The following is a 12,687-nucleotide window of genomic DNA, read 5'->3' as shown; positions in this document are numbered from 1 at the left end:
GACCCATGTGTACAGGTTTTCATGCCAACCAATTAATGCAGCAGCTCATTTTATTGATGAGCACTCCCAAACTGGGCAGCAGAAATAAATCCATGGCGGCTATAATCCCTGACCTAAAACAATGGGCCCCTGAACCCAAACACGTAACAAGCCCCCTCCCCCTCCATTCAGTAATCCATCCATGGCTGTAATATTTTGTGGCAATACATTTCTGTGTAGAAAAGCATCCTGATGGCACATGACTTGACAACATTGCAGCATGAGATAAAGTTATGCCAATAAAATGATGGACGGTATGTGATTGGAGAGAGTTAATACTATAAGTTACTAACATAGGTTGGGGAAGTGGGGCACAGGTGGGCAGTCCGTCTGTGCCAAAAGCGCTGGAATCACACCGACACCAGTCATCGATGACATCTCCTTTCCCTGAACACCATAGCATGCTCATCATCGCCTCATGAAGAGCCTACAGAAAGAGAGAGAGGCAGAGAAAGAGTGAGAGAGACAAACGTGAAACCAAAATTCAAAGCACACGTTATATTGGAACATGCACTATTAAAATGTAATTCTTTCCATGAAATTCTATTCCCACATCAAGCATTGTATATTAAAGTTTTTCCACAAAAAAACTAAAAAATGAAAACACTTTCTATCAAATCATTTCCCAAACTTAAAGTTTTTTGGGACATTGCGCATGATCATAGCCTTAACCCCAGGCCAATTTCCTTTAAAATGTGTGCAAAAGACCCCCTAAAGCCCTTGACTTGACGTGTGTCCGTCTGGACACTTCCCCTTCAGCCCCTTTTAGCTATGGAAACTACAATTGTGGCAACCGAACCCAATGCTTTTACAGCCATTGCAGCAGGACCTCATCCACACACAATGACACTCATGATATTAAAGGTGGCCCTGGGGTGTCTTCTTGTAAACAGACAAGTTATGTTCACATTTAATAATACCCACCAAAACACATTGTGTGTCCCTGAGCTAAGGAATGTGTTGAATGGGTTTCCTTCCTCATAAAACATTTACACAGCCGTTTTTTAAAGTATTATAAATCCAGCATTGTTTATATTCGTGTTTACTAGCTTCTAGTTTTTTTTTCTCCAGTTTTTTTTAACCCCAAAGTTATTCTTGGTGTTATTTATTTAGATATACATGACTTCTAGCACTCCAGCAGGAAAAGTAAAGCTGCATTGCCTGACACCCAGAAATGATCCAATACACACTTTTTGCAGCCAAACATGGATCGTCATGTTTGTTCTCGTGAATCTCGTCTTACCTAGCAACAGAAATGAAATGGGGTCGGACTTTGTAAAAGTATATTGTCCTACTACTTACATAATTATATATGCATATTCCCTTTTAGGGAGTTAAGCATTTAATTACACCTAAGTTGTTAGTATGGGATTAATATCTCTGAGTTCTGGTTAAATATTGTTATAGTAATATAGTAGTATAGGTTGATATGTACATATTGACATAATTGATTGGCTGAGCCATGGATGTCAAGTTGACCCAAATTAAATTTATATTGAGATTCTTTGTCTGGATATTACCTGATGGCAACATCATGTTGTAATTGTACTCTTTGTTATTGTTGTTTTTTTAATAGGGAAGCCAAACTAATACTTTTATTCTAAGTAAAATTCAGTTCATCAGACACCCCTATTAACTACAGTATATGTAAGGGTGACACTTGTAAAGGCAAGCAAAATAATTATGCAAAATGTTGCCTGTGCATCATGTCTTTTCAAGCATCTGCACAGTCAAACACTAGCTACCTCCAAACAGCCTGTGTTGATGACACCGGCTGTATCTGCAGGCCTGAGCTTTTGGATGAAAGCCTAACCCCCCAAAGCGTGGACAGCACCAAATCAACCTTTTTTTCCTGCCAGAGGAATAGAAGCGGTAACCACATTCAGTATCGATGAAGTCAGATAAGTCACAGTGCAGTACGGCAGATTATAACACAGCATGCTGTCAGCAGAGTAAGGCATGATACTCCAGAAGGAAAAGACTTCTCTGTAACCTCTTTTATAATGAGGCCAGCCGTGATGGATCACCCACATGCAAACCCATGGTGGGTTTCACTGCAGGACGCCAGTTAATAGAGTGACTTTGGTTTAATGATTACAAACCCATACTGATGCATGGATGTTTTGTATAACTAATTGCACATTAGGTAGCATAGATAAAATGGTGGGAAACTTTACATTCTAGTACATCAGGCAATAAATACTTCCTTTAAAATTTCACAGGAAAGGTATTAAGAGTTCAGGAGGATGAGAGAAGACGCAGCCACTTGTTATGAGTGTGTCAAGGAAAATGTGTGTTGGCATTTTAAACTCCGGTGGATTTCTGAGGACTATGGTTAACTGCTCCTCAGATCTCTGCAGGGTAAATCCAGACAGCGAGCAGACTATCTGTCCAATCTGAGTTTTCTTTTGCAAAATTAAAATAACCTTTAAATGTACACGTTTCACAAAAACAAGTTCCTTCAGGAGTCGCTCAGTCCACACAACAAGCGTATTCCCTAATTAAGAAAATTGTGATTCATTTAAAGAAATGCCAATAAAGCAGATCACATTTTTCTCCTAACTCGAAATGCTGTGTGGACTAGCCAGCGAAATTGTTTTTTTTTTAGACATTAGACTGTCACACGTAGTAAGGGATGAACACTGTACACACCTGGTAGGTCTCATTGTTAGACACCAGCTCAAAGATGGGCGCAGCTTTGGTGATCTGCAGCAGAACAGGCTCGGACTGCTGCCGCCCTTGCACCACCCTTGGGCTCATGTGGCAGAGGTGACAGGAGCGCGGGCACTGGCCTTGGCTGTTGCAGTCCATACGGACACCAGCAGCCATGCGCTTGGCACCTGTGTCCAGCAGGCTGGCAATGTATGCAGGGTAGGTCAGCGTCCTTGGCTCCTTGTCACGCTCCTCTGACTCCTCCGAAGGCGAGTTACCTAATAGACAGGAGAAAATTTGTTTTTTTCTCATCGTACATTTTTGGGGGGATATAATTTGGACTTTACAGGAGACACACAGCAAACACAATCAAATGTATTATATGCAAAGACCATGACAATGAAGCTATAAAAAAGCATGTGTGAAGATTTATGATTTTGTTACTTTTGTGTGTTTGTGTGTGTGTCTGTGTGTGTGTGTGTGTGTGTGTATATATATATATATATATATATATATATATATATATAACACAACATGGCACAGCTAGAAAGTACATGTGTTGCCATATCTCCCTTTCCCCCTCCGCCACGTGACTATCTATTACAGGCTGTTATTAACCTTCATGATATTTTCCCCTGCTCAGTTTATGAAACTTGAATTAACTTCTCAAAATGATTAACAACTGAGAAAGATAAAGTGTAAACCAGTTAGATGAAACCAGTGTCTTCTACTCAGTAACAATAGGTTGCACATATGTTACTTCATTTAGCAAATTGCAGAAATGTATAATGGAACACTACGCTTTACTCCACAACACATACTGTATACATCAGGCTTAGATACTACTCATTCATTTTTGTCGAATGTTTTATACACAACTGTAAGACAGGTGACCTCCTGCACACTACTAGCACCGACTTTATATGAGACATGATAACGTTTTGGTCTGTTGAGTTAGTTTTACTTTTGAATTATGTAAATATGTGAATCAAATATTCCACATAAACTGTAATTGTGTGTCAGACAGAGTGAGATATCCACTTGCAAGGTGAGCTAGAGAGCAGCGACAGAGGGAAACATGCTTAATGCAGAACTATTTGTCTTTTTTAAAAGGGGGACTTTTTCAGATTACCATTTTGGGAGACTGCTTGGCTGTGAGAAAACACAGGCAATTTAAAAGCTCTAGCACCAATTAGGGAATAGGCTTGTTGTGCGAGCTGCCTCTGATGGAATACAACTCAGGGTTATGAGCCACGAGCTCATGGACCAAAACATGTGCACAAGAATGAAGGCAAAGAGATGGCAATTTTTCTAAGAGTATAATTCCATTACTTTAATGTTAACTTTTTGTTAAACAACTCCGTTAAAAGTAACCTTTTGCAATTTCCTTTTCTTTTGTATTCAATGAAAGAGAATGTGCGTCGGTATTTCAGTACTTTGAGCTATATGCTTTGGAAGAAAAGGAGTTATCTAAATAAAGGTTATTCTAATAATGTAAGATGGTATAGACATACAAAAACTCACACTTAAAACCTCAAAACAAACGTTCGTCATACACCCATATTCACACCCCCGTCCATCCTTAAGACCAAACACTTTTGAACAGAATTTCTTCAGAATATCTCCATGGATTGTCATCATGATTGTATCTGGAAGTGTACATACATTTGTATGTGTGTGTGTGTGGGTGTGTGTGTGTGTGTGTGTGTGTGTGTGTGTGTGTGTGCATGCACACATGTGTGCAGATGAGTGTGGGTGAATCTAAGTGCTACAAAGCAATATTCTGTGTTTAGCTTTTGGGTGCACGTGTGGGTAATTAATCCCTTGTTGATAATACCTTATCCCCCACACATCACTCAAATATGCAAACACTTTATTTTGCATGATGCCTATTGAGTTTCACAAGATTTCCAAGTAATGGCATGATTAACTAGTAAAAATCAGTTTAATTTAGCTTGATAAAAGGTCATGAAGTTAGTAAAGGATAAGGAGATAAATAAGAGTCAGGAGGACCATTAAAATAAAAAGTAAATGAACTTGAAGCCACTATGTGCAGAATTTGTTTGTAGTCGTAATATCTTTACCGTTGTCCAAAGTTTTTGACTTTTGCAGAATACATTAAATGAAAGCCCATTCATCTTAAGGTCCTTGGGTCAGATCTGTGTGACTTAATATTCGATAAAAACAGGGCCATCAAACCTCGCAAAAAGAAAGTGGGACCCTGAGCCAAGCACACATTGGCGCTTCCCATAAAGCACCAAAAGATACAAAGGACATAAATGTTAAATGGACTGCATTCATACAGTGCTTTGCTAGTCCACCGACCACTCAATGTGCTTCACAACACATGCCAAAATTCACCCATTCACACACACTCATACACTGACGGCAGAGGCTGCCATGCAAGGTGCCAACCTGCTCATCAGGACATTGACACCAACTGTGAAGAAGCTGGAGATCGAACCAGGAAAAAAAAATTACATGTACTTTAACCTTCACTTAAAACACAGTAACAAAACAACAACACCAACCTGTTTCATATCCGAATGCTGCAGAGACAGAGAGGCCATGGTGCACCTGGGCCCCTTTATATAAATTAGCAATCAGACCACAACCAGAACAGGTGAAAGAAAAAAAAATCAAACAAATGCCACATGGGAGCAGTGGGAGAACATAACAGCCCGCGAATATCTAATATGCTAAACAATGAGAAATGACACCCTGGGAAATTTAACTGTCAGGTGTAATGAATGAAAGACTCCTTTGATAACACAGGCAGCTGCCTCCACACCCATTAATGGACTGGAAAAAAAAGAAAAACCTTAATTTGTGTGTGTGAATATGTATTTTCCATGTGCCCAAGTTTAGGTAAACACCACCAAATCTTATAGTATTGTTATATTGTAGTGTCCTTGCTAGGTGTGGGCCTCTGCATGCATTTGTTTATGTCCTTGTCAATGTTAGCATGCAGCTTCGAAGCTCTGTGTTTTGGACAAATTGACACATAAGCCTTTTCCAATCAGAGGAATGTGTAGGTAAAGGAGGTCGGTTGGAGGGATGAGTAACGTCAGGGGAGAAGTGCTGTTGTTCTGCACATGGTGACTGCTGTTCCCTTTAACATAGAGGCAAAATGGCCCTCCAGAACATTCTGTGAAAAACCTCTCTGAGAGTCACAGATAAACATCAAGAGTCATGTTGGACTCATCCAACCAGCTCCTCTGGTGGATAGCTGGTGGGGTATCAAACTCCTGGTGTCGGTAACTGCTTAACGATTGTTTATTTCTTGATATGCTGCTTTTCTATTTGATGAATTTCTATTCATGTGATGAATCTTGTCCGAATGGATGATTAGCATGTGTCCATGACCTGATAAGTGGCCAAAACAAACTGACTTCATTATCTACTCCTTCACATAAAGTATCTTAAGATAAAAGAAAATAGCAACTTTAGTTTGTGAATCAAGTTAACAGGCGGAAGTAAACACCTGGTAAGTAAGCAGCTTTTAAAATCCACATACATCTTGTTGTACATAATGTGTTGTTCAGGGACACAGTGCTCGATGGTGCAGGAAAATATGGTTTCCTGTGTATAGATGTCTCCTTTATAAGTACAAGTCTTCCCAAGGTGAAGTATGGGTTTTTGCAGGGAGTTAAAAATGTTATTTTCTCTAATACTCATGCTGTTTTTTTATTTCACACAAAAGCAAACAAGAGAGGAGCATCTTCTTCTTTGAACCTCGCTTAACGTCTCTCTCCCTTTGCCATCCTCAGCTTTTCTTTTTTTTCTTTACAGCATATCCCTTTCCTCTTTCACTCTCTGTCTCTTACCAAGTAAAAAGCACAATCACACCTATTTTCACAATGCACATACATGTGTGGTACAGAAGGTGCGAGGCCGTAGAGCTGTAATATAATATTCCCTCTCTGCATCTTCCTACTAAAGACAGGAACACTCTCTCTTTGCTCACATTTCCTGACACTTTCTTTGCTTTTGCTTTCTCCTTTAACTCTCTTTTACTCAATTTCTCATTCCCCCTTTTTCTTCTGTCAATCTTTATCTCTATTTAGGTCTACAAGGAGAACTTACACACTTATCTAAGCATCTAAACTGCTGTCAACTTCAACCCACGCACTAAAGCACACACCTGCTTTGACACTAATGCATAGCAGTATATCGCTTTGAAGAGAATAAATCCCAAAGAAAATACACACACATTTACGCACGCACACATACACAAAGCTCATTAAATGTAATCTGTGTTTGACAGAGTCAGGCGTTTCACAAAGGGAAGTGCTGACGAAACAAAATATTCAAAAAAAAAAACTCCATATCCTCCTCCTCTCCTTAATTCTTCCACAAATACAATTTTGGATCCAATCTATACTAGACTGCACCAAATTCGATCTAACTTTATTTCTGACGACGAGGGGTTGAGTACCCCGTAAACCTGTGTGTGTGTGTGTGTGTGTGTGTGTGTGTGTGTAAGAGAAAGCGTGTGATACTTTTATGCTTGTGTAAACATATTTCAGTTATAGAAGTGCTGAAAGTGATTTCCTGTGCCACATGAAAGCTCATTAAAATAACCCCCCCCCCCCCCCCCCCCCCCCACACACACACACACACATCTGAGTATCCCCACCACGACTTGACAACTACCTTCGCGAAGGTGCACCGTATTTGGCTGGCAATCCAATCACGGCCGACTGGGCTTTTCAGACAAAAATAATTAATAATTTCAATATTGAAGCATGTAAACATAATTTACATTACATTATAGTATAAAACCAAAATGCAAGTATGAATCTCAAAATTAATAACAATAAGGTAGTGCTTAACATTGGTGGTTAACATTTTAAAATGTTTGTCAAAAGAGGGCCTGGACATGGCCTGAAATCCAATCTTTCATACCAGCTGAGACATAACAGGCATCACTAAACTGTAGACACAGGACAGACACATGATGAGAAACTCACAGAATGAGCATGTATTAGGGTATGTACTAATCTGTGTGTGTGTGTGTGTGTGTGTGTGTGTGTGTGTGTGTGTGTGTGTGTGTGTGTAGCTGGGGATTTGGTGCTGCTTTGACCCATGCTGTACCAAGTGGAATGACTCATTATCACTATAGCACACAACAGATGGAGCTCAGAGCTGTTCAGATTCATCTAATACCTCTCCATGTACCCCTGCCTCCCACACTCCCTGGTGAGAGGTGACTCCTGTCCATCCGCTACCGACTGACTCAGGTCGGTCCTCCTGTTTACATACAGTAAATATACTTTTGAATCTAAACATGTTTATGGGTACAAACCACAGGAGAAAAAAGAGTGACTCGTGGAAAAAAAGATCTATTTAAGCATGTGATGTTCACATGTTGTAATATATGACAGCGTCTGAGTGAAAACTTTATTTCCTGTTAATTGCAAACCAGCGGATCCTGCCTATTATATCGGCTTTCATTAGACTTCTTTGTTAAATGATAACTCATTAAAGTCATCATCGCTATTTGTGATGAAAGAGCTATGACTTCAGCCTCTGACACAATCAGCCTCATTTTTAAATGAGGCTTTTAAACCTATAATGCTCTGGTCCTGCATGAAGCCTTCTCTCCTCCATCCTGTGTAGAATATCATGACTCCACTAACTTCAGTAATAACTCTTTTAGCCACTAGATGATGCTAGTGGATCACTGACAGGGCATCGAATTTTGGAAAGAGGAGTTGTTGATGTACATGCTCCACTGTTCAGCAGACAAAAGCAGGGCAAATCCTACCTAACCTTTTAAATGTGCTTGGCCGAGATGAACATTATATGGTTATGGAACGTAATCATGAGCTCCTGCTGATCTGAGAATGTCGGAAATCAAAGCAGGCAGTAGCTTAGTAAATGGGAAAGCAGTGAGATGGAAAACTGCATTAAAAAGGGAAAGTTTGGGTAGGATCACGCCTATTGTATGCAGAAGAGAAAAATGATAAACAGAATTAGAAGGCAGCAAAGAGGAAACTGCATGAGACACAGATAAACAAATACTCTCTGTATGCTGTGTGTTTGTCTGTGTGATACATTCTAAACTCCAAACCTGTGAAATGGAATACATCAGAGTGCTTAAACAAACCTATGTGACACGCAAATCTTCTGCGATGTGTTGTGCAGTTTTTCTCCTTGTGTGTGTACATGTGCGTAGATGTTTGAAACGGCACCTTCCCAGGCAGCCACATGCAGCCTGTACCTGATACTTCACAGCGGCGGGGTGACGCATCCCGCTAAAGCCAATTGTCCACAAAAAGTGTGCATTTTTCTTTCGGCTGCAAAGCCACGCTGAGATTTGACGTGATTGCTTCTGCGTTGACGGTGTGAGGGCCAAAAGGTGAGGCAAAGGAAAGATGTGCGAGGTGTGTCTGTGTGTGTGTGAGTGAAATAGATGGAAGGGCAGCGAGAATTTGTATGTTTTTGTGCAAGTGCAAAAAACTGATGACTGACAGAGAGAATCTATGTCAACAGCACAATGACTCAAATCAACAAGACAAACAGCCCCGACTAATAAACTCCCAGGAAGCTGAAGTATACATAGAAACTGCTGCTAACAGGCTGACCTGCACCTCACCGAGAGAGCCAAACACATTTCCCCATCGCATCATTTTACAAATCGCTAATTTACTGTTGGAACAGCTAATTAATCTGGGGATTTATCACTAACCTCCCATTATAGACTCAGTAATAGGGAAATAATGCAGCTGAGGAAACAGATTTTAGTCATTCGCTGAATACTTCAATGCTAATCACGAATCTGTTTACTGGTATGCAGGGGCGTAGCACAAAAGTTCTTGGGCCCTGTAAAAAGGCATTTTCTATGGGCCCCTCTCCCATCCACAGCTATTCATTCTAGCATCTTTTTGGGCCTGCCTCACATGAGGGCCGAGAGTACTCAGTCCCCCCCCGTCAGATGGCCCCCCCTCGTCAGACGCCCCTGCTGGTGAGGAATCGCTACTTTTCATCAAATGGCAGTTATAACAACTTAGCAATTAACAAATACTTTATCACGACAAAAACACATACAGTCACAAGACATGTATACAGGTGTCTGTGGTATTTATCTTTTAGAATGACTAGAATATTTAAAAAGTTATAATAATGTAGGCAGGCATATTTGAATGCTTAGACAACTAAAGGAATGATTGAACTACAGGGCATGTTGCTGTCCTTGTTTAGCTGCCGGGTGTTTTCAGTAGTTTTCAAACGGATGCACTGCAGTTGGTAGAGGCTTTACGTGTGAATGGTGCTGACTGATGCATCCCACACCATCAGGAGGTCCAGTGTGTTTGCTGCAGGCCAGATATGCAAAGTTATCTTCTGAGCTTGTAGTGCAACGCTCAAGGTGAAAAACTATTTCAGTTGACACCGGTTTATGTTGAACACACATATAAAATCACCCATAAAATCTGATTGAAAAAACCTCTGAAAACACATTTTCTCAATTAGCTTTTGACTCTGTACAATGGGATCCTACATGAACATGTACTTATCTGCCAAAAATGGAAATAATAACAATAACAATTTAAAAAAAAACATCCCCGTTTGTGTTTCTGCCTGGGCACTTATCACTAATTTGAAGTTAACGTAGCTCAGTTTAACTGGTTTGGAAAAAAAGGTGATTTCATGTGATATGAGGCAATAGTTGTGGGGTTGTTTGCCTTAGTTGCCAGGCCACTTTCAATCAAATCAGATTAAAGTGTGGAGCGTCTTGTTGGCCTATTGGTTGGAGGCATACTACTGACTTTGACTGACTGTACATTGAACTGCAGTGTCCCCGGTTTGTTTTTGCCGGGGGTACTTTGTTGCATGTCTTACCCCTTTGCACTGTCTGCATCTACAGGGTCACTGTCTCATGAAGGCAAAAGGGCAAAAAATAAACACAAACATATCTTATCAAACCGCAGCCACACAGTATTCATGAAGCACATGAGTGTTTGTTTTTCTGAACTTCTGAACTTTCATTGTTGCTCATTTTAAATCATGAATTATGTAATATTATAGAGAAATACTTACAATTTGAAACCCTCTTCAGGGTTCTAAAATCTGAACCTTAAAAGAATGGATCATTTAAAAGATACATCTATGTTTTTTTTTCTTGTCTGCTTTAGTATTTCATAGGGAAACCATCTGGATCCTCTTGCTGACAATTGCAATAAAATAACTTCATGTCCCCTCCGCATATTTCACCCTCACAGCTGTGTAAACTTGGTTGCTCTAATTACCATTTCCTATATAAGAGGTCTGGATCTGCCATCTGAGTACAGAAAAAACAAAAGCGTAAAACGTATTTGTGATTATGACTTTTCAGAATAACATACCGTGCAATTCTGTCATCATAGGAAAAGTGGTGCCCTATTTTCTAAGTGATGTTGACTTGTAGCAGATTGTATCGCTGTCTGGCAATGACACGTTTCCACCCACCTGCTTTTATGACTATTTTAATACTATGTACAAAAATAGAAATAAAGATTTTAAGAAGAAAAAAAAATACCAAATTTCTTTTCTTAGCTTAGGTGGAAAAGTTGGCATATTAATAAAAGGAAGGTATGATTAAGGCTGATGGAAAGGATTATAAATGTGTTTTTTGGGGGGATTTCAATACTTATTTTGGCATGCATGATTCTGTATCGCAGAAGAAAAAAAAAACTTATTTTACTCAGGCATGGATCACCAGACAAAAAAGATTAAAAATATCTCACTCACTAAATATCCAGGAAACTTTACAATCTAAAGTTCTCTTAAAGTTCAACATTGTTTTACTACAACGATTAGTCTGTAGCATACCCCTACATTGTCTTTTACCGTTGCAGTCTTTCACAGCCTTCAATGTGCCTTGTCCTTCTACATCCAACCAACCAACATAACTAGCCATTCAAAAACACAAATAGAATAACAATTATACATGCCATTTAGCTTGTGCTTTTATCCAAAGCGACTTACTATATCTATGTCAGAATGACACGCCTCTGGAGTAACTAGGGGTTAAATGTCTTCCTCAGGGACACACTGGTTGATGTACTACAGTGGGTTTCAAACCCAGGTCTCCCACACCAAAGGCATGTGTCATATCCACTGTGCCATCACCACCATATCTCTACCCCCAGAGAAATTGACTAAAGCAGCGTCAGCCATGAAGGCTGCTGAAGCCCTTGATGGAAGCTTTATGTTTAAGCAGTATGTGGAGCATGGCACGCAGGGAGCAGACGCTGTTTGTCTAAGTGCTGATTAGTGCTGCTGACCACAGCCTGACAGGCCCATTAGTGACATCTCCTTCATGGATGCTGAAGGGCCCAGTAATGCCGTCCATCTGTCAGTGTTTTGCTCTACATGTTTCACTTCCGTAACCTTTATTAGGTCTCCTCATTCTTCTTTATTCCTGACGTCTATATTTTTCAGTTTTCATCTTTGGGTTTCCTATCCACTACAACTGATAACCTGCAATCTATTAGACACTTTAATAAGGCACCTGGGGTGTTACTATATCCACTAAAATGCATTGGTTTTCACTGTCCGTGCAAGATGAATCATAAAAAACTAATTCATGGAAAATGATGAATCTGGCATTAGTATCAGGTTTGTTGAGCTATTAATTGCATTTCTAGCAGCCTGGAATTGAAGCGGATAATAATTTCTTAAAAATGGTCAGCCAAGCTAATAAATCATTACCTGGAGAAACCTTTTTGTTCATATCCTACTATTTTGTTTTTATACAACATAATGAGGAAACAGCAATTAATTTACAAGCCATTTCAATCCTTAAACCTTTCCATCTGAAAGTATATCCATTTTTGTTGATGCATCAATGTTGTACTAACGCCATTCTCCACGTGTTTTGCAATCAATTAGGAATTGTAAACATTAGTCCTGTCATGACGTCTCACTGACGCTGGCCACTCGCAAAACGTCGATGGTAAGCATATTTACATAATATTGACTGACCTTGTTTTCTTTTGGTTTCCCAAAATA

At 39.8% G+C, this 12,687-nt stretch overlaps 1 protein-coding gene across 5 annotated transcripts in view; it reads right to left on the bottom strand.

The window, feature by feature from the left end:
• The window catches only part of astn1 (astrotactin 1), a 330,603-nt gene that overhangs the window by 42,079 nt on the left and 275,837 nt on the right, over positions 1-12,687 (bottom strand). For all 5 annotated transcript variants that reach the window (XM_034888865.1, XM_034888866.1, XM_034888867.1 and 2 more), the window contains 2 exons: positions 2,692-2,969; positions 333-466 (listed from right to left, as the gene is read on the bottom strand). In XM_034888865.1, coding sequence (XP_034744756.1) covers positions 333-466; positions 2,692-2,969 — 412 coding nt within the window. The remainder of the gene's footprint in view (positions 1-332; positions 467-2,691; positions 2,970-12,687) is intronic.

Source organism: Etheostoma cragini, chromosome 12 (genome assembly GCF_013103735.1).
Source record: "Etheostoma cragini isolate CJK2018 chromosome 12, CSU_Ecrag_1.0, whole genome shotgun sequence".
Classification (NCBI taxonomy): Eukaryota; Metazoa; Chordata; class Actinopteri; order Perciformes; family Percidae; genus Etheostoma; species Etheostoma cragini.
This window is presented reverse-complemented; position numbering and strand designations above follow the sequence as displayed.